General features: G+C 33.3%; 1 protein-coding gene across 2 annotated transcripts in view; it reads right to left on the reverse strand.

Annotated features, from left to right (window-relative positions):
• Positions 1–469: 469 nt before the first annotated feature.
• Positions 470–24,132, reverse strand: part of LOC110997928 — a 38,837-nt gene continuing 15,174 nt past the window's right edge. The window contains exons 3-13 of one of the 2 annotated variants that reach the window (XM_022266318.2): positions 19,724–20,237; positions 19,065–19,195; positions 18,670–18,881; positions 17,803–17,978; positions 15,819–16,396; positions 15,161–15,544; positions 13,421–13,578; positions 12,814–13,100; positions 2,150–2,313; positions 1,837–1,915; positions 470–1,613 (exon numbers count right to left, since the gene is read on the reverse strand). In XM_022266318.2, the coding sequence (XP_022122010.2) occupies positions 850–1,613; positions 1,837–1,915; positions 2,150–2,313; positions 12,814–13,100; positions 13,421–13,578; positions 15,161–15,544; positions 15,819–16,396; positions 17,803–17,978; positions 18,670–18,881; positions 19,065–19,195; positions 19,724–20,237 (3,447 nt within the window). In that variant the 3' untranslated portion in view covers positions 470–849. Of the gene's footprint in view, positions 1,614–1,836; positions 1,916–2,149; positions 2,314–12,813; positions 13,101–13,420; positions 13,579–15,160; positions 15,545–15,818; positions 16,397–16,809; positions 17,979–18,669; positions 18,882–19,064; positions 19,196–19,723; positions 20,238–24,132 lie in introns of both variants that reach the window. The other variant, XM_022266317.2, reaches the window with a different exon arrangement.

Below are 24,132 nucleotides of genomic sequence, written 5' to 3' on the forward strand. Positions count from 1 at the left end.
TATATCGATATGAGAATTATTGATTTTTTATTTTGTCCTTAAAAATAAATAATAGATGCAAGTGGTATTACATTTTTAACCGATTATTTATTTCGGTAGAAATTAAATTTATCAAAGCTTAATCAAAATAAAACAACTGAAGTATTTGTAAAGTACCTCCATTTATTTAAACCTAATATAATTATAAAATAGATCAATATATATTACATACTGACTAAATACCTATAATCGTATAAAATTTTATATAAAAAATAAACTTATTTTATATCTTATACCAATTATATTAGAGAGTCGACCATTTCGGAGTTACTCCAAAATGGTCAAAAGTCTAATTCGAAATTAAAATCGTCAAACAATACTTTTCTTATAAATATCGCGCTTATATTATTAACATGGCAGTTTTTACGCTAAGCCGTATAATATATATAAGGTATATAGGGCCTTTTTTCACCAACATACAATAAGGCCGTATAATTTCATTCGTATACTGTCGTGAAAGGATAAACAAATTTTGCTTACGTAAGCTGTTGTATAAACTTTTCGAGTGTTGAGAAAAGTTGAAGGAAAAAGCCCTTAATGTAATATAACCTATGTATTTACATTTTTGTATACAAGAAAAAGGCACGATTCAGTTCGAAATAACAATTTAGGTTCATTAGAATGTGCCTGTTAGATGAAGTTTGTTGATTTCGGTACTTAGGAACTGAAGTTAATTGTTCCAATGTAACAAAGGTATGAACATTATGGCACTATAATAATAGAGGGCGCTGCTTTAAAATTATTGATATATTTTCAAATATTAATAACTTATTCAGCATAAGCTGTCGGGAGATTAAATACTGTTAAAAATTATTTCTTAGCGCATTTACACTGAGAATCGTGCTTGTGTCCAATCAAATCCGAGAAATTTGGGTTAAAAGTTACACCTGGGGCGACATATTGGGGGTTAGTACCACTGCCTGATGTTTCGTAAGTGATAATTTGTGGTTTGGTCGTGTACGTTATAATTTTTGGTTTCGTTGTATAGGTGATAAATTTGGGTTTTGTGGTGTACGTGACAATTTTGGGTTTGGTTGTGAAAGTGAAAATCTCTGGTTTTGTTGTAAAAGTAACGATTTCGGGTTTAGTCGTATAAGTTATTATTTTCGGTTCGGTTTGGAATACTTTTTTCTCTGAGTAAGATGCGCTGAACGCCTTATTGATTGGAGGATTGATTTGAGTATTGAAACCAGACTCGAAGTTTTGGCCTCCAAATTTGCCGAATTGGTTGATGGCTGAGAATTGTGCTTGGTTGGCCGTTTGGCCGGCTCCTTCGAAGCCGTACTGGCCTTTACCGGAAACAGCGAAGCCTTTGACGCCTGAGAAGCCGATTCCTGATGACCCTTCACTGGCTCCACCGAACTGGGTTTTTACACCTGAACCAAATTGGGAACCGAACTGGCTGTTCACACCTCCAAACTGGGTCTGTACTCCGGTTTTGAAGCCAGTTATTTTTCCGGTGGTGATGGTGGTGAATTGCGCAAATCGCACACTCTCAATCAAACCAATGGACCATTCGTACCATTCGAGGTCGAATTTGTAGAATGATGCAATCTGATTACCGACTTGACATCCTGCAATACACCAATTAATTTTTTTAGTAAAATATATTGTAAACTATACCGCACCAGTACTATTTGTCTGTCTTATTTATTGATAATTAATTAGTTTTTATTTATAATTTTGTAAAGTTTCTTTTATAAATACAATTTTCAATTTCATGGTCTTGTCATTTTATCTACATATATAATATTTTGTGTGGCAAAATAAATTAAATATAAAGAGCGTATTTATTACCTGAGTCCCAAGAGTACACGCCCTGCATCACATATCGACCATCACCGGAGGTACACGCCAGGGCACTTCCAATATCCACCTGAAATAACCTCAATATTAAAACTACAATCGGACTAACTTAAGATACTTAGAGGTTTATAGAAATATAAACCTCTAAGTATCATTAGATACTTGTAAATATCATTATCATATTATCATTAGATAATATAAATTATTGAACATTTATGGCTAACACACCAGCAAAAACAGTAACAAGCAAAATAAATAAGAAAATAATTCAAATTAAGCTTTCCTACTATTAACTAGTAAATACCTTGCAAATGTTGTTCAAGGGGTTAGTTGGCTGACCACACACGCAGCTATCTTCATTGTATTGCTCCAGCAGATGAGGGTAATCCGAAGATAACTTTGCTTTGCATTCTCCGGGGTTGATTAGTGACACGTTCAGGCTGTGCATTATAGCACCCTCTAAGTGAGCTGAAACGAGATAATGTATTATAGACTCAAAAATACACGAAAAAAGAGAGACGATATATTTTTTAATATTACCTGTATATACTATTCATTATTGATATGTATTATTGTAAATTTATGTCACAGTGACGGTAATTATAAATTTACAATAACATAAAAAAAATACATTGCTTCAATCCGGTAAAAAAGTGTATTCTTTAAGCTATTAAATCTTCAGAAAATATATTATAGTTTGTAATAATAATGTGTTAAATTCCCGCATACGATTAATTATTTAAAGAGGGTAGACAGAGTACTACCAAAAACTATTTAATGTTGGTAATCTTAATTGGTTTTTTTATATATTCGTTGACGTTGTGTGCATTATTATGTACATACATATTACATACCAAGGTCGTGTACAGACTTTTTTGCTATACATAAAAGAGTTTACCTTATTCGAGTTTACTGAGACAATTAATATTAATTGCAGGAAATAATGTAGACAATGACTACAATAAATACTTTGAAAAACAAGTTTTATTCATTATAAGAAGTGTAGAAATGAGGTATTGCGTCTTTATTGACTACGAATGTGGCTGAATATTCAAGCACAGTACAAAATTAAATGCGTTTAATTTCTAATTTATATATTTTTCTCTGCCCAAAGACATCATTTAACATAACAACAATGACTAGTAAGTCATTTTAAATATACCGAATTTATTAAAAAGGATTACCATAAGAGTGTCTAAAAACACTACTAACAGTTTCTATTAAGAAGAAGAAACTCTGTTCTTTTGTTCCATCTAATAATTATTATGAATGTCATATAAATAATTGTAATATAATACAGTTGTTCCGACATTTAAATTATAGACAATAGGTTTTAAATAGGCTGTATAAATTATAGCAAGATTAATAATTAAGTGTAACCTTTTAGTTTTTTACATGTTCCTGTTAAATAATTGTTATCGTTAAAAGAATTTTCAAACATTTCATATTATTATAGAGCTTTTAAATCTGGAACTTTGTTAAGGCCTAAGGGTAATATCAATTGTCAAATATGACCGAAGTGCTGAAATGTTACAGTAATCTTAACATTTCAGCACTTCTGTCAATATGTAATGATAAAATAATGATAAAATGAATCGGTGATTTTTAGTCTAGAAAACTGTTCATTAAAACGAATGATTTAAAGTATTCGGTAACAAGTATTTACTATTTTGTAATAAACACATAAAATTTTAGTACCGACTAGCCAACGACATTTACACTTATTTAATTCTAAGAATCTTCTAAAACTTGAATAAATTATCGGTGTTTTTGATGGCCGTCAGCAGGGTTACCACAAAAATAAAGTTAAAAAAAATATAATATAATCATGAGATAGATTATATAAATCAAATAATAAGGAACAAGTACTGGGTCTGCTCCACATGTCCCAGTAGGCTAATACCGTAAGTTTTACAGCAATTCTAACTGGTCATAATATTTATGTACCAGATAATTAAGGTTTGTAATCAGCGCTTTTAAAAACTACATTGAAATAGGGTTGCGTCGTATTTAATGTACTTTTTCTAAAAGATGATAATCGATGCCTGCGCTTTACCTGCGCGATACCTACTGTCTAAAATACATTTACGAAGTTATGTGAGTAAGATTATATAAGACTCGTATAAAAAACGAGGATATGTCAAAAACTTCTTTGTACCAACCCTAACCCCTGATCAGCATTTTGTTGACTCGATTTAACGAGGTTACGCGTTTATTGACTCATCACAAGGTTTGTTTTAGATCTGAAGTGTTAGATGAAGTAATCCGGCAAAATCTTACAATTTGCGAGTAACTGACAGACAAACTAAATAACTAACAGTTTCGCAAAGGTAAATAGCTAACGTTAGGTTATAACTTATAATACAAGTTATATAATAATAGGTTGACGCTTTGGTTCCTAAAACATTCAGCAGTGTTGCTTGAACTACAATCATAATTTCACTTTCTTCATAATTTTAAACTTAAAAAGTTTGAACTAACCACCTGCGGTATGAGTGAAACTTATTAATACACAAAAAATATTAAAATCTTCGTACCATTACAAAGGACTACAATGTCACCGTAAACCATATTTTTAATCTTAGTACTAATAATTACTGCATACAAAACAAATTAAAAATTTAAACCCTAAGTAACGTACTCCTGATACTGGTTCCATTTCCACGTACGCTGTGAGAGACAACCGCGCAACCATTTTTTGAATATTGATGTAGTTTTTAGTTTAAACTTTTCGTTTAAACTTAACAATGAAGTCAGGAATTCTATCGTTATGGGGATATGCCGATAATGCACAAGTTGGGATGTCATTATACTGACTGAATGTCGGATAAGGGACAACAATAACTTGCCAACACTGCATGGCTATAATTCTTTTCATACCACATCAAACTTACTACAAAACGATGGCGTGGTAATGTACATCAAGGACTATATCCCTACCCATATAGAGGAACCGGTGTTCATGGATGCTAATTGCTTGGTAGCTAAAATTGACCCAAATACAATTATCATTGGCATATACCGTTCTCCATCATATAGCAATAAATCGAATTTTATATCATCACTAAATAACTTACTGACAAGATACACTAGCTACAAAACTATTGTATTGACAGGCGATATGAATGTTATAATTAATAGAGAAATAATAAAAGATGATGTCAGAGACTATTTAAACCTAGCAGCCTATCACGGTTTGCTCCCTACCCACACATTTGCGACACGAGTAGATAACTGCCTTGATCATGTCCTTCTGAAAACTAAGGTTCAAGCACACACATTTGTTGCCCAAACTTCACTGACAGATCATAAAACCGTTTTACTATTTCTTAAGTCTAAATTAAACCATGGTGGTACCGTGAGTAGGCCGTTAACTAAAATAGACTACGAGGGCCTCGCACTTAGCCTTTATAATATGGATTTAAGTCCTCTCTTTAATTCGTCTGATGTAAATTTCGCTGCGAGCTTTTTGATTGCATCTGTTACTGAAGCCATCAAGTCGAACTCGACGCAAGTTAGTCCCTCGAAAAGAAAAATGATAATTAAGCCCTGGATAACTCCCGGTCTTTTGAAGTGCATGCGAAACAGGGATAACCTACACAAAAAGGCAAAAAAATATCACAATAATGAGATAATAATTACCACATATAAACGATACCGGAATTTCTGCAACAATTTGTTAAGAAAACTAAAAAGGAACTATGAAAATAATGAACTAAATAAAGCCAAAAACAATCCAAAACTACTTTGGAAAACAATTGACACAATAACAAATAGACAAAAATCGCTAACACCTCCTAATGAATTGCTAAAAAATTACTCCAATAATTTGGTAGCGGTCAATGATATAAATCAATTTTTCGTGGGCGTTGGCAAGAATCTGGCGGAAAATATATTACAAAAGAATTATTCTAATTCTGTTGTTGAATGCAGTTTTGGAGATAATAGTAACCATAAATCTCTAGTACTATTACCAACTGATGAGAGTGAGGTGGAAAAACTTGTTATAGCCCTCAAGAGCGATGCCACAGGGCGAGACGGGATTAGTGCTAAGATTCTAAGGTCATATAAAGCAATTATTGTACCCCCTCTCACACATATATGTAATTTGGCTCTCAGCAATGGTTCCTTTCCATCTGCTTTCAAACAAGCGTTAGTAATACCAGTTCATAAAGGAGGCCTCGCTAGGGACCGTGTCAACAGTTATAGACCGATATCCATCTTACCAGCAATGTCTAAGGTTTTGGAAAAAATAATCAATAACAGGCTTATAAAATTTCTAGAGATGAACAACATTCTATCTACTTCCCAGTACGGTTTTCGCTCTGGAAGATCCACCGGGGATGCAGTTCATGCACTTACTGACTACATTATTAGGAACCTAGAGGGGGGCATGAAGTGCATAGCTATATTTCTGGATCTAGCTAAGGCTTTTGACACGGTTTCTATCGAAATCCTATTAAAAAAACTTGAGAATACTGGTGTGAGAGGGGCCCAATTGGGACTATTCAGTGACTATTTGAGCAATAGGACCCAGGCCACAAAGATTGGTGATAGTGTGAGCGAGGACCTTCCTGTTCGATACGGTGTCCCGCAGGGTAGCGTATTGGGTCCTACCCTGTTTTTAGTGTATATTAATCAGCTATGCAACCTACAGTTAACCAATGGAACCATTGTAACCTTTGCGGATGACACGGCTTTATTATTTAATGCACCGACTTGGGGGGAGGTTTACGCTCACGCCCAATCTGGCCTGGATAGGGTGACGACTTGGCTTAGCGACAATGTCTTAACGCTCAATGCAGACAAAACAAAATACATGGCATTTACAAAACGAGGGTGCCATCCACAACATCAGTGGACAATCGTGACTCATTGCTGCCCCCGTCTGCAACGCTCGAATGGTTCGTGCGACTGCCCACGGCTGCAAAACGTTAGTACACTAATGTACCTCGGCGTACTTATAGACCACAATCTTAGCTATAATGGTCACATTGAATTGCTTTCGGGACGCTTGCGTAAGCTAATGTATGTATTCAGGAGCCTGCGTGGGGTTGCTGACTCTACTACAACTAGAATGGTGTACGAGTCGCTTTGCCAATCCCTACTAATTTACTGTGTCTGGGTCTGGGGAGGCACCTATAAAACCTCTCTCCTGAAACTTGAGCGAGCCCAACGTGCAGTTCTTAAAACCTCATTGTCTCTCCCCTTTCGATTCCCTACTGATGAACTTTATAAAACCTGTTCTGTACTTACAGTTCGTCAACTATTTATCTTATACACTATTCTTAAACAACATTCGCTGTTATTCTTTGATACCGCTATATTGGACAAACGTCGCAAATATAACGTTTGTACAACCCCATCTTTTTCTAATTTTTCTCAACGATCGTTCTCTTTTCTTGGCTGTTACTTATATAACAAACTTAACAAAACTCTAAATATATATGCTAAAACAAAAAAATGTGTAAAGCAAACACTTCATAAATTTTTAAGTACTTTGAGCTATGATGAAACTGAAATTCTTCTAGAAGTAATAAAATAATAATTTTCACATAATATGTTCTTGTCATGTCAAACACCCTTTAACACTCACTAACACACGCATGCGTACCCTTCCCCACTATCACACACACTCACATACACAATCCCTTACAAACTTCCTTTTTGTTATGTATATGCTATGGAATGGAAGCCTGGTTATCCATATTACAGGTTCTTACCTAGTTTGGAAACCAGTCTCCCAATACTGTTACTATATTAAGAATTATTATTGTTAATGTTTAAGGGAGAAAAATAAATAAATTATTATTATTATTATTATTATAATACCAGCACTGCTTTTAAACAATTACATTTTGACTTACACATTAATCTTCTACATAACTAAGAGGTGTCAGACCCAATGAATTGTATATTGCGAAAACGCGATTTTCCGTATAATTCGTGTTTAACGATCTAATGCCTGTTTTATTGTCTTGTTAAACTTTACTGTGACACATGAGACCTAAATACCTGCCATTATTACAATGTAAACGTTTAGTTGTATTGATAATACGAGTTAGATTATTATTGGACACTTTGTATAATTGAATTTCTGAGGTCTGAATATGACTTTTATTTTACTGGCAATTAAAATAGATATACAAATAAAAAGCAAGAATTTTCAGTGTAACCATATTCTACAGTGGAATGCCTCTTCTGCTTCTTCTAATCATTCTAGACAGGTAAAATGAGATATGTCCGCAGACTTGGTTATCTTCTTAAATTGTTTATGCAAAGTACTGACTCATTGCATCATTAAATAAGCCATCTATGATGGTTGCAGACATTCGATAGGCTCTATAAGTAAAATAAAATGCTTTCCATTTAAATTTAATATAAAATTATTTCGTATATAAATATTGCTCATAAGATTTTCGTATCAAACCTAGTAATGGATTAATTTTCTTCAAACATTAATTTCACATTCGTTAATTCAAATTTCTGTATTATTACAAAAAATATCTGATATTCAGTTTTTTTAATAGCTAAATATGCAATCAATTAATTTCTTTGGAAATATAATTAATTAGATATAAAATCACGAACCTGACCTTTGGATTTCGTTTATTTGTATTACGAAAAGACCACTCAAGCAAAGTTACCCTGACTTAATCACGAAACAAGTTTAATAAAATTGGAGAAAGGATGGTAGATGCCTCTCGGTAAGACATCAATATTTAAGCAGAATTCGAATCGACACAAATCATAAAACAACCTGTGTTACGGATTAACGATAATAATGTCGGATCTGGTTAAAGATTAAAAGAAAGGTTCAGAAATCGCAAACGAAGGAAGAAGAACGGAAGTTAAGTAATCAGGGAACATAAGTTAAATTCAAAACGCGTCTTTTTTCATACGTCTTTGACCTAGTCATAGAATTTTTGCCGTACCATTAGAGGAGAAAATATAAATAACAATTCGCCACGTCCGGAATTCGAAGGTCTCCGAATACAATAGACACTAATCAAAACCAGGTCTCACAAAGTTACATTTGTATCAGTTAACGCAGACAGGTTGAATTTTAGTGACCATAATTTTAAAAATGTAGGTATCAAATTATAATAAATATTAAATATAACCAAAGTAAAAAGCAGTTTAAGGATAGTAATAAATAAAACGGTTTTTGTAATCTAAAATCCGTCCCATTCTAAGTCAATTTATTTAAATGAGTGTGTGTTTGTATGCAAATTACGCCTAAAACTTGAATTTCAACCTTGAGAATACAATATAGACAAAATGGCGTGTTTTACATTTTTCATAATTGATGACATCACTTCTTTGTTTTTTATTAAATCTTATTCCTACAGTCTCGTGGTTCGAAATTATTATCTATGTTTGTTTTTCACATGTTCTACTAATGGATTTTTGAAAAAGTACTTCTGAAAAGGATTAGCTCTTTTTTTAAGAATAAAGATGGGATATGTCTGCTAGTTGCGATCGCGATGGTCACATTTACCACTCATTTTATCATCCTCATTGCCTTTTTCTTTTCTAATTCCTCAACTACACTATAAAACTTTTATGATTAATAATTATTAATATTTATAAAAAAATTAAGCCCCAAGACTAAATAAACGCGAAAAACACAAAAACCATTGTGATGCCTGGTAGGTTTGGGTATATAATTTATCGTTTTATATAAATACTATTATTTTTCAAGAGATAAAAAGCGAAAAGCGAACAAAGCTTACAGTAGAAGCTAGTACATCAATAATAGTACTAGTACGCCTTGGCTATCAATATATCTCTTTAATCACTTACCTAGAAGATAAAGATCGCTGTTGTCTAGTGCTTTCATGGGGCAGTTGATTAATTTTTAAAGGAAAGGTGACCGAGTATTTAGACCATAACTTTGACAAAATCAACTTATTATTACGACATTATGTTTAATGTTTTCTTCTATGACTTTATGAAAATTAATGATGTATGCATATTTTTATGATTATGCAAATTTTTATAATTAATGGATCAATATATATAATAGTATATTAAACTTTACGTCCTAACTAACTTGGCATTAGCGTTGTTGCCATATTTTTTAAATCCTTAACTGTTGGAATTTTTAAATTAGGATACTTAAAATTCATAGATCAATAACGTGTTTTGTCAAATCTCTATAATTGGCATATCTTTATAGGTTTGGTATAATTCATATTTATTCATTTGTCATAAATTACTTGACATCATTAATGCTTTGACATTAAAATATTTGGTAAACTGTTTTTTTACTATTTTTAGTTAAAAGTTTATTATTGCAGTAGTGTGAAGTATAAATTGAATATTTCTGAATTCATTTTAAAATTAATTTCATCAGTTTTTCAGTATTAGTCAATCAGTTTTTTGATAATTAAGTAATTATCAAAAAACGTTCGACATTAAATATTTTTTGAGTCACTGTGTAGTGTATGTAAGTAACGTTGAAATTGATTTTGCATGCCATTAAACAACAACTGTAATATAATCATTGAGTAGAAAAAACTCGATTGCAACATATTAGTTCTACAGCAGATCAACATATTAGTTTTATCAATCAAAAAAGGCTGTCATTAAAAAAAATACTATATTGCAGATCACAACAAGACTTTAGAGGCACATAAAAGTTACATACATTTATTGACGCCACATATCGACAATGACCCAGAAGCCTGCTTTCTTGCACGCGCGTTAATAATGTAAAAACACTATTTTGACACTCAACACTTATGTAAAGATAATCGCTGATTCTCACACCGATCGTGGTAACTGAATACAATTAAATCGTGTGAGAATCGTATGGTATATTGTACTACTAATTTATTTGTTTTACATACTCACAAACAGATTCAACAGCCTTCATTTATTTAAATTTGGAATACATAATTGCTAAAGTTTTTTATATAACTGGCCATATTTTGAAACAAATGAAGATCTCCAATTCGTCGCGCAATTTATACGAGGACGAAAATAAATCAGCGGTACTACAACCTTTTTAGATCTAGTCTATTTCTATATCTGTTTCATGATCATAACCTAATAGGCACGTAGGTGATCAGCCTCCCGTGCCTGACACACGTCGTCTACTTTTTAGGTCGAATGCATGCCGGTTTCCTGACCATGATTTCCATCACCGTTCGATCTAATGTTAAATGCGCTCATATCAGGTTCATTGGTGTTATAGTTGTAACTTATTATGTACGAAATTTTGTGAGAAAAATAAAGATTATATTCATTGGTGCACAGCCGGTAATCGAAACTGTGACCTAAGGGGGGTTCCCACTCTAGGCGTTGGCCTAGTGGCTAGTTTTAACTAAACGCAGACATTCTTGTATTGCCATACTTTCTTATTATGTAAAATATTGAATCAGTAAACTACGAGCATAGGTCCTTGTCAAATTAGATAATATTCACAATTATATAAATAATCTTTCCGGGGTCAAAGTAACGTGTGACGAATGGTTGGAATGCTGTCTCTATTTCGTAACGATCCGTAACTATATATTGGCTAATAGTGAAGCAAACGTCTCCCTAGCTCACGCACAAGATTATTTTAATTTCACCAGGTTTTTATTACCCGCGAAAATATATTTGTATATGTATGTTTATTAATATAATTATAAAATTGACACAAATATAAAATCACACATGTATGTAGGAGTTATTGTCGTGTTTTGTCTAGTATAAAATATTGAGTAGCTATTTACGGCTTATTTACTCAATAAACCTATAAATCTATCTTAAAATTTTGTAAAAAGCTTTAGTTGAAACATTATAACCAATTATAAATATCATTTAAATGTAACCTGTAGATATGTCCCTACATTGGAAAGAAAAATCTATGTTTGAACTGTTCCTTGAATACAAACAATACAAGGTGTTGAAAAGCGTATTAAAAAAATATTTAATATTTTGTTTTATAACGGACGTGACACTCTAAATGCCAGAGTACTCGCGAGTGCGTTGCCGGCCTTTTAAAATGTAACAAATTTTTTGTAACATATCCTAATAGTTTTATACTAATAGCTTAAACGTGAAACTCTCGTTCTTAGACTTTGCTTCTATCAATCTATGTGGGTATTTAACACCCAGTAAGGGGAACTGGACAAAATGTATCGGTCACAAAGGGCTGATCACATACTTGCCTATTACTTCCTTTTTAGCACAATGGACGTTGAAGTATTGAAGATTTAACTAGAAATATCATTATTATATAAAAATCATATTTTGATTAGAATTCTTGAACTTTTGACCTTAAATTTTGTGACCCTCGTTTGACCATCGAATATTGTCATCAATTATGAAATTAAAATCAATAAAAAATCAATTTTATATGTTGTCCTTTATACGGGGACTAATTATATGTTAATATTTAAATAATATCTGAGAACTGCGATTTGAATTAATATTATTCTAGCGTCATCGTTCAAAATAACTGAATCTTATAAAATGAACAACATATTAAGTATAAATCTGGATGTAAGGAATTGGCAATAGACGATAAAAAGCACCTATGCAAAAAACTCAGTTTTATATCATATACATCATTGACTTATTTAGGCTATCGCGAATTATGCTTAAAATAAGTAAGAATTTCCATAGCGCTAAATAATTTGTGTCATGCTATAATATTTATAACCCACATACACACCATCACACAATATCAGCTTTTATTATTATGTATTCCACCTATGGCTAAATATATTATAGTATAATTTTTGTTGTTGTATGTAATTTATCTTAGCTATAGGATTAAGAAATAAAAAGCCTACCATAGGTTAGATTCTATTCCAAATCAAATCATTTTTTTGGAACATTTGCTGGAAGCTGCCAAAATGGCAATATTTTACCGAACAACATGTTTGATTCAGATTAGTAAAAATTGCATATTGTAATATTCAGAATTACCGATTCAAAATCGGTAATTCTGAACATTCTCAAAAATCTTACCTTGTAATACAATCTTGCCCCATCCAGTAACGATACACTCTCCAACTCCATTATAGAAGGGTGCGACTGACTCCTTTGAACTCGGCAAACAGATTGGGTTGATGTTCTTCGACAGCCTAAGGTTCTCTGTTAATACTAGTACTGCAGCATCATAGAGAAGGCTTCCGGGTTTGTATAGGGGATGACGGAGGATATGTTTCACTTGCACAATCTGGAAAGGTAGTGGTTCGTCGTCGATTCCTAGTTTCCATTCTCCACCCTTGATTAGGACGTTCTTTGCTTCGAGGCTGAAAATAAACGTTATGTTTGAGACACACAATCAGGAAAATGACTATTTATTGATTTTCTTTACTTTGAGATATCTATCTCTAGTTATATGTTGCGCATTTGTCCCAAACGGGTCTGAAGCCTCAAAATCATAATTTTTCATCAAAACATAGATTTTTAAATAATTCTGGTTTTGGCTGCTCGTACGGTATTTATAAATGAATAACAGAGATTATATATATTATCTTACACCAGTTTTTACATATATATTTTCTCTGGAAAGTTCTGTAAGCCATCTAAATATTAAATGTAATTAGACGTAAAAAATAAAAGTACACACCCTTCAACGCAGGCAGCGGACGTGACGACAACGTCAGGTCTTGTGATGACTCCTCCACAAAGGAGACTCCTGTTGGTCTGCAGCAATACCATAGCCTGCCATGGGATCTCCGCGAAGTCTACTTCTAGATCTGCCTTATTACCGTATGGTCTTTGGGGCTAAAATAAAAAAAGTCTTAAGAACATATTCATGAACTGATACGGGCTAATGTGGGTGGAATAAGGGTGTAACGTTATTAAACTATTAAATTACATTACCAGAAGTTATAGATTACCGTGTAACTTTCAAGGAGAAAGTGATTCGTTTTTTAAAACCAAAATTCTTTTATATATGGATCAAAATTTAGACCAAAAGTTTTGACAACAATGATCTTAACTGTTATTATAACAACATTGGGGTAGGTAATTCATATGAGATTTGTATGCTTATTTTTACAGGGCAGATTATTATTAACTCGATAGGAATAAATGAAATTATTCATTTTATCGTTGTTTTATTATTGTTGTCGCCAATATTATTATTATTATTTTCCATTAATAGTACAACGTTTTTACGCCGAACTTAGAGATAGTCTAGAAAGGAACACCCATAACAATAAAAATCAAAACCAGAAGGCACTTGCCATAGCCTCGGATTTCTATATATATTCTAGATTTTGGACCTCAACAAAAGTCACCTTCTTAATAAATCAATACAGCGTACTTCAAATTAATAATTCTATTTGAACTTCTCACGCGTCATACATAAGGATTATATTCAAATTCTTAAAATGTAAAGACTAAATAAATACGGCATTGTATGACATAACAAACGATAGCTATTGTTTTCTATTTGACCATGAAAAACAATTTGCAGAAATGAAATTTAGCATAGTGCCATTGACCTAAAATGTTGCAATTTTACAATATACTTATATATACTAATACATGCAAATTATATTGAAAATGCATAGCACCTTTCGAAATAATTTTATGCTAAAATTAACATTTATACCTTGACGCCTTGTAGTAATTATGTAGGTTCGCGATAAGTTAGATTTGAAATGGATTCTGGTCAAACTATTAAGATATAAATTCAAAAGACGCACTAAAATTCCAGATACATACTTTGCCATGACTAGAAGGTTCCGAAACTATCACAGACACAGCGAACGCCTATAACAACTTTCAGCCTTTACTTTACTTATTTATTACATTAGTTTGAGACTACGGTTTCTTAAAAAAAATGTTTTTAACATTTTTTTTCTTTCATTATTTTACGCTAAAAGAGTTCCTCGCTGCCGATTGTTGAATAGTAGACAAAACGTGAAGTAATATAAAATTTGTAATAAATACTAAAGATATCCGTTAAGAAGGTGTTATATTCAATTACATTTATTGAGGTTAGGATTTAACAATTTTTCTAACTTATCATGATACATTTTGGTTACTACTTAAAAGAAATTGAATATAATCCATATTTAATTACGCCCGACTCTTAGCAAAGTAACAGTTAATTGGTCTTAATTTTGTAACTGTTTTACGGACGAGTTAGACTTGACATTCATTAATTGTCTAATTAAGGTTATACAACTATACATTTTTTGCTTTAAATATTGTGTCACTACTAAATATTAACAAAATAAATGAAATTATAATAAATTATGGGATTTTCAATTGTTCAATCAATGGTGCAATCATAAACAATAATATTATTTATGATTGCACCGAAAAAACTCTTATGAAATATTATTCAACTTACATTTAGAAGTCCGCACTTTCCATCTCCATTGTATCTCTGTAAGAAGACCCTCTGCACTGATTCTCCGTACTCGTTTTCAACTCCAACACCATTCCCTTGGGACACTGCGAATCCTTGGCCTTGTCTGATGCCAGACCCAAATCCTTGAGAAATAGCTTCTCCTTGTCCTTGTTCAATATACGCTCCTCCTCCTTGGCTCACTATCGTTCCTTGCCCGTTGGTTACATACTGGCCTATTCCTTGCGTGACCTTTTGACCTTGTCCTTGCGTGACCTTTTGACCTTGTCCTTGAGTGACCTTTTTACCTTGGCCTTGGCTAACAAGTTGGCCTGAAGCTTTTGAGAGCCCACTGGCTTGGTTGATCACTCCAAAGCCTTGTTGTCCCTATTGAAATGATTTGAATTGAATATAATAATCGATATAGCTAAATATATTCGAATTTGATCAACTAAAAAATATACCTTTATAATTTATACTATTTTATTTTCTTAGCAATTTTAAGTTACAATAAAAAAAAACACTTCATTTCTTTTATTTCGTTTCCTGTCCTGAGTAGTTACGTATATTTTTATAGATAAATAATACCGAGTACTCGAGAAATTATTTACTTTACTAAATACTTTTTTGATGTTTTTGAATGTGCAATTATGTTACTGACCTGTCCTTGAGTTTCATATTGTCCGATTCCGCCCACTCCAAACTGTCCTTGACCACCAACACCAAATTGGCCTTGTCCCTGACTAATAAGTTGCCCTTCACCCTGTGAAACTAACTGTCCTTGACCTTGACTGACAACTGCTCCTTGTCCTTGGGAGACTAAAAGGCCTTGACCTTGGCTACCATATTGTCCTTGACCAATAACTCCTTGTGCGCCAATGCCTTGGCTACCAAACTGTCCTTGTCCACCAATTCCTTGTGCGCCGATCCCTTGAACACCAATTTGTCCTTGACCACCAACTCCTTGTGCACCGATTCCTTGAACACCAAGTTGTCCTTGACCACCAATTCCTTGTGCGCCGATTCCTTGAACTGCAAGTTGTCCTTGACCACCAACTCCTTGTGCGCCGATTCCTTGAACTGCAAGTTGTCCTTGACCCCCAACTCCTTGTGTGCCAAATCCTTGATTACCTATGGTTCCTTGACTGCTTACTCCTTGGGCACCAATGCCTTGAACACCAATTTGTCCTTGGCCTCTAGAGAAAGCATTTGTCACTTGCGATCCAGCTCCTATTTGACCTATGAGTAAAAAATAAATACTTTGTCAAGCTGTTCAAATAGATTTGACAGGAACAATTCTTGAAGATAATGATTATTCTGATTTATCAATAAATCAGTGAAAGCTTACTAAAATTTTCTACTTGTACATTCCATTTTCATACATTAACATAGCTTATAGTTTTATTTATACTTTTGATTAACGTAGCAGAGTTTTACTACATTTTATTGTTTTAGTAATACAAAAAAAATTATTACATTTTTTTCGCTGGGAATCATATATACACGTAATTAAATATTATTGTAACCCGTTCAGAAATACCGTCGTATTATGAAACTTCTAATGAAATATTAAAACTATTCTCTTTAATCAGTAGGTATGACCTATTCTAAATTTCAGCTTATTTGTAGATTACTGTTTTTAAGAGACTTACCAGTATTGCCTACACCAATCTGTCCTCTGCCGACTTGTGAATATTGTCCCTGTCCACCAACACCAATTTGACCAGTTCCTAGCTGAGTGTATTCACCCTGATCGACTACTCCTATTTGACCAACTCCTAACTGTGTGCCTTGGCCGACAACGCCAGCTCCGAATACACCTTGACCAACTTGCCCAGTTTGTCCTCTTCCTACTTGTGAGTATTGCCCTCGACCAGCTAGTCCTACTTGGCCTACACCGACTTGTCCTTGTTGCCCTACTTGGCTTACGCCAACTTGTCCTTCTCCTAATCCTATAAGGTTAGTTTGGCCTGTGCCGATTTGGCCTCTCCCTACTTGTCCTACACCCAAAGTGCTTTGGCCTTGTCCTACAACTCCGACTTGTCCTCGTCCAGTTTGTGAGAACTGTCCTAGTCCGGCTACTTGTCCTACACCTAGTTGACCTTGTCCCACCCCCACGGCTTGGCCTACTCCGACTTGACCTCTTCCAACTTGAGAGATCTGTCCTACGCCCAATTGGGTATTTACTCCTTGGCCGACAATGCCAGTTTGCCCTCGTCCTATTTGTCCATATTGTCCCTGTCCAATTGCACCGATCTGTCCTACTCCTAATTGGGTAGCTCCTCCCTGTCCTACTACACCGATTTGTCCACGACCAACTTGACTAAACTGTCCTTGGTTTGCTATACCAATTTGTCCTCTTCCTACTTGACCAAACTGTCCCTGTCCGACTACACCGTTCTGTCCTACGCCCAATTGGGTGTTAACTCCTTGACTTGCTATACCAATTTGCCCTCTTCCTACTTGGCCGTACTGTCCTTGACCGTATTGCCCGACACCTAGTTGAGTGGCATCACCTTGTCCTACTAAAGCTACTTGTCCTCTTCCAAATTGACTCGCAAGACCAACTTGGCTCTTTCCTACTTGAGAAAATTGGCCTTGTCCAACGACTCCAACTTGTCCTCGGCTTCCGAGGCCATACTGACCTTGTCCGCCTTTAGTATATTGGCCTTGGCCGCCCTTGGTGAATTGACCTTGGCCGCCCTTGCTGAATTGACCAACTCCTGGCGTCGGTTTTGGTATGAATGGAATGGGGGTTGAGGGGAAGCGTGAAACTGGACTAGTTGCGAAGCCTGTCGGTACTGTAGGTTTTGGTGTCGTTCTGCGGGATAAATATTCAGAATATAATTATTGTCGTTAAGACCGAGGACATTAATTGCACCTAAAAGAAGTTTAGTCATATATTACCAACATTACGAATTAAGAAAAAAATATTTATCTAGACTTGTAAACACGTGTGTGAACATTTTAAAATTGATTCAACGGAAACTATACGATTATTGTTACTGAAATTGAATGTGAATGTGATCGTGAATTGAAGGGAAATGTGAATTGAACTTAATTGCAGCATACTCCTAGAAAAATTGCCCTACCATATTCCTGTCACGTTTCATGTTCTTCACAATAACTCAGTTTTGTATTGCGTAGCCCGGATATACAATAACCAAAATTTAAGGCTTGATTTGTTTAAGCTATCGAGAAATATGGTTAAAATATGTATTGTGAATATCAATCACCTACATCTTGAGCGCACCCCTCATACACACCTTCATGTACATCCCCACAGTTTCACACTATCACAAAATACAGCTAAATTAAATATTAATTAGTTAAATGTTTTGAATATTTTTAATGTTTTTTCCACTTTTGTAAATATTGTATATTACATCTTTGGATATATTTTAGTGTGATTGTTTGATAGCTATAGGATTACGAAATAAATAAACATATTGTCGTTTATAGTCTGCCTAGTCTAGGATAGAAACTGTTTACGACGTCCCACTTAAACGTACCTAAAGTTTCCAAAAATTACAGATCCAGTTGTAGGTGGGGTGACAGGTCTCACATTGTTGGCACTGCCGCGGCTATCAGGAACGTATTTACCGTCATTGCCTCCAAAAACTCCGGGAACCCATTTACCCAATTGGTTAGTGGGCCAGGGGTCAGTGTAGAATGGATCACGACAACACTTTCCGATACGACCAGTTTCTATATCTCTGCAGTCCTGAGAATTAATAGTTAAAAAATACAGTATTACCAAATAAATTATATCAAATAAAAACAATATATTATAAGTAGTAGTAGTATAACTTAAAAAATTCAACTTACAAATATACTTAAATCTTAACTCTATTACAACTCTGTTCATAAGTTTTTTTTAATTATGCCCTACAGAAAAAATACTTACAGTAAGTGGTACTCTGTATGCGTCCTGGTCTCGTGAGAGGATGACGGAAGTGTTCGAAATCACTCCTTCAGCGGTACAGAATTCGATTGGTGTACATTTTAGTGCTGCTGCACAACCGGCTGGTATATCATCTGTGACACAAAATATTATTCATATAACATCTTACTTGATCCTGGTAATTAATAGTAAACGACGCCTTTATTTAATTGTTACAGCGTTCGAACCTTCGCAAATATATTTAAAAAAAGTGCGTGCGTACAAAGTACACAAGTGAAACTTCTTTGTGAAAATATAAATAAATAAATAAAAATTTACTGCACAAGACGTTATGCGCCAGAATTGTCATCTAAAGTTTAAATATAATGTTGTCTAATATGAACTACTAAATGCATACATCATCCACTAGCGTGTATTTTTTCTCGATCTTTTTCACTCTCTCTCAGTAAATCTCAATCACTCTCTTCATTTTCTTCGACAAAAACGCTGCACATGTTCGTGACGTTTAATCCGTGAAATTTTTACCCTCATGCGTCTAAAGAAGTTTCACTTCGAAAAATGTACGTTTTGGCTTAGAAAACACACATCCCTGTTTAAAATCTTACGAAAGTAATGATTAGAGGTCACATTTATTACTATTAAAAGTTCATGATATTACTTACTTGGTATCAACGGAACGGGTTGTCTAGTTGGTCCAGGTCTGTTTTCATCGAGATAAAGCGAGCCTTCTATGTAATTGGGGTTCGGGGGCACAATTGTCTCTCTGTTGATCGTCTGCTCCCCAATGGGTGGTAAATAACCAGGTGCAGCTGTTGAGGTAATTGGGATAATTGGAGTAATCGGTCTTATGGTACTTGGACGTGGGGGGAGTGGGCGTGGAGTTATGATCGGTGGAGGGAAAGTAGATGGTATGATGTTGCTAGGCTGATTGGTGTTGTCGATTGGAGGCAGGTAAGGAATGCCAGGTTTTAGTCCAACTACACCTGGGCGGTAAATACCATTATTTTCACTTCCCGCGGAAAAGGAGTCGCTTTCGATTATGTTGGGTGTTGGTACAATTGGTACATTTGTGCCAAGTCCTTTATTTGATTGGAAGAGGTTGGTCTGACCAATGGTGTTGACGCTAGCGATTTCAAGACGACAGCAGATTTCAGTGCTGATGCTGCAGTACTGCTTCTGTAACAAAACGTTGAAATTTAATTATCTAATAAAAATAAGTAATGTTTATACGTCGATTAATATTAAGCTCTTTGACATAGTGAAATAAATAAAATCTAGTAGTTCTAGAGATCACTATAAATTAACTTAAAATATCATTAAATATTATGAAAAGTTACTATATAGAAAGAAATTTTCATCCATTATGAATATCGGTGTCGAAACGTAATTTATTAAAAATATGTTGTGATCTTTGTACTATAACATTATGTAACAACATACAAAACACGAATTTGTGACATATTACAATATGTATATCTTACAGTTTCAATATTTAGTACGCAATAAGCTAAGGGCCCATCATTTAACGATTGTGTCAATGAAAAATATACTTTAAGTGACCAAACTAGGCTCTACTTTCAATTGTTATCATGAGAGGTCAGCTGATGGCACACATTTCTTGAACTTGACTAGTACAGTGACGAAGATGAACTTTATTAATTAGCTATATTCAACTTCGATAGTTTTGACGCTAAATAAATTGCTATTAAACTAAACAATACAAATTTGTATAAGCGTCTATCAATTTCATCAATTTAAAAAAAAAATATTTTAAACATTTTTTTTAGTTTTGGTTTAATAGTTTAGTTTAGTTTTTATGTCAATAAATTAAAAACATATAAGAAATTAAAATGGAAATCATCCTCTTCCGACGTATAAGTATTGTCCCTGTGGCCTATTAATAATCAATAGCGTATCGTATCATATTAGCGGTGATACACTTATATGATACGAACACTAAGAGTATCCCTGATACTCCTATTTGGCAATCTCACAGCCGACAACGAAAGTTGCAAAAAAACCTTAACAACCTAGCTTAGTTTATCTTCTTCCTATAATTAATTCTTAAAGCATTCTAAAAATTAAAGCTGTTAGCTTTGACTAAACGTTACAAATTAAAAAAATATATATAAGCAATATAAAATAAAAAGTGTAAGCACTTGTGTTTGCGACTGTGCATAGATGGACCGCAGGTTGCAAGTTCGGTGTCCATCTGTCAACGTCTAAATAGAAATTTAATCATCTCAAGCGCACATGTCACTTATGTAATCAACTTTGCAAATAAGCTATTTGTATTTTCTGATTTAACTTGTGATATTATAACTTAAGTAATATTATATACAAGTAAACTAGAATAAAATAAGTTTTGCATTGCAACGCTCAAGCGCCAAATACGGTTTCGAAAGGTCGATAGGCGCAAATTGAAAATCTATACATCACATAGAACACTCAATCCTATTAAAATTCATATGAAACTGACAGTGACAGCTGTCAAACATTTTAAGCGGCCTTTATTATCGATGCCTTTTCAATCCTTTACAAAGCATGAGAAACCGCCATTTTCGCATCTTGCAACATCAAATATCAAATAAATCAAGATGGCGTCTTTTCCGATAAGATTTATGTGATAAAATGTACCTAGGACCGTAAGTAGTGGATCCAGCCTCTGTATTTGATTTAAGAGATTGTTAACTAATAAAATTAATTATACGATAATATTGAATAAATATATGTTTTATTGAATAATTGGTTAGATTGAGATATCAATTATTGTTAGTAATAATTAATTGATGCGACAAGCATATGATAAAGTTTAACATAAAATTAATGAATTGCTTAACTGCCCACCCCGTTTGAAGAAGGGGAAGGAATCTAGTTTTGTACTATTATGTAACAAAATGTCAAAAAATATAAATTAAGTTGTTCTGCAAGATATGATAAATCAAATGTTTAAAATTCTCGTGTCACAATGTCTAGTCCTATACTCCTCCGAAACGGGTCGACCAAATCCTATAAAATGTTTTATGCATATCTAGATATGAGAATCGCCTGCTATTTATCTCTCAAACCCCTTACATTCTTTGTTTTTATTTTTTTATGACACAGTATACGAAAATACAAACAACCCTGAATTTTTATCTATCCTCTACGATCAACTATTTTATTATTTGATAGTTAAGAACTTATTTTGAACTCTGAGGTTAATATAGAGGATAATCACGGAAAAACCGAACATTCTCTGGGGTAGCATAGCAAAATGTTCCATGTTGTTATGTAATAAAAGATAAGCTTTAAGGAGAAACAATGTTTGCGCGGTACCTAGTAACTCTATATAGAATTTAGTATATACAGCAGTTATATAGAAATTTTTTATTTAATTATTTTTTATGACAAGAATTCAGAAACAATTTATAGAAATTCTATCGGAATCGGCGTGTGGTAACATCATTTCTAGGCATACACTCACGAATGGATTAGCATAATATGATAGTACGAAATCTTTTTGTATACATTAGCTTAATTCGATGCAATTTTGAAATTATTTTGCAACGGGAAATCAAAATGGCTGAGTAATAAAGATCGTATTATTACAAAATCTGACCGATGCATATTGTGATAACGCGCGAATAATTTTGTAATAGATTCAAATTTCTAATAGTACATAATTAGTTATTTTGTATAAGTATTTAAGAGAAATAGTCAATTCGTAAAACCCGATTACATACAGAACTTTCCATACTCCATTTACCATACATAATCTATAGTTTCAAAATGACCTTTGACAAGTGTCAGGAGTGTTGCAAGTAGCAAAATTTGAATACGTTGATTGATTATATGTTATCCGATTTAACATAATTTAAATACTTGCTTTATCAGTGATTTATCTACTGAATTAATGTTTATATGAAATACTTGCTAAGATATAATATTAGCTACTTAATGTTAGTATTTTGTAGTGGCGCCTCGTTTCATAGTTTAATTAAAACCAGTTTCGTTATACGACTTTCGAAATCATTTAAAAAAAATAGTTTTTTGACCATAAACTCTAGGTATAGAAAAAAAAATCTTATAAAATTTAACTATTCATTTATCGATTAAGTAAATTTTAATCTGGTTAATACAAAAACTCAATATATAATACATCGTGTACTCAATAACAATTTATCGTTAATCGTAAAAGCTACTATTAAAGCACTTTTTCAGGAAACGGAAGAGGATTTACAATTTAATATTGTTATTTTTTGCAACCCCACCGTGGCTCGGCTTCATATTATTTATCGTATGTCATTACATACATAAATTAAAAATACACACATTTGTGTATTTTTAATTTACGCCTATAAATGGTTATACCCTTATCTTTGAATACATTGAAAAAGTGATAGTATAAGAATAATCTAGATTCTTAAACCTATTATGCACTTAGTGTGATTACGATGCCATTTAAAATTCTATTACTAGGAAACAATTGTATTCAATCGTGCGTTTAATTCATGAGAAATTAATACCGATTGTACTCCTTGAATACAATGTAGAGTACGCGTCCACCATTATGTATTTATTACGCCAACACTATATTGAAAAACAAAGAACTTTAATTGAGAAATTCTGTACAGATAAAAAAAAAATTAAAGTTATAAAAAATAAAAAATATTTTTAATGCTTTGTCGAAAAAGCAGTTCAAGCAAAGCATTAATTTTTTTAAGGAAAATAATTATCTATTTTATTCTGAAAATATTACCGGTTAGTTTTACATACACAAAGTATATATTACTACTACGGTAAGTCTCTAAAGTCTGTATAAAAAAACCTAAAATCAATATTTTAATGATTTGCTATCCTACTTCATTGTATATTCATTGTAAATTGCTTTTTTAAAAGAGTACCGAGAGTATTTTCTGCGGCTTTTTCTCTCGGCCTACACCCTCTGTCTTCTTTGCCGATGAGGAGGGATGCTTTCAAATTTAATGACGTGGAATAAGCGATACATGTATATCTTATGTTCCATAATAAACGTATTTTATTTTTGATTTATTTATATAAGCGTAAAGAAAAATGTGTGTATTGTGAT

This window comes from Pieris rapae, chromosome 15 (assembly GCF_905147795.1).
Source record: "Pieris rapae chromosome 15, ilPieRapa1.1, whole genome shotgun sequence".
In the NCBI taxonomy this organism is placed as follows: Eukaryota; Metazoa; Arthropoda; class Insecta; order Lepidoptera; family Pieridae; genus Pieris; species Pieris rapae.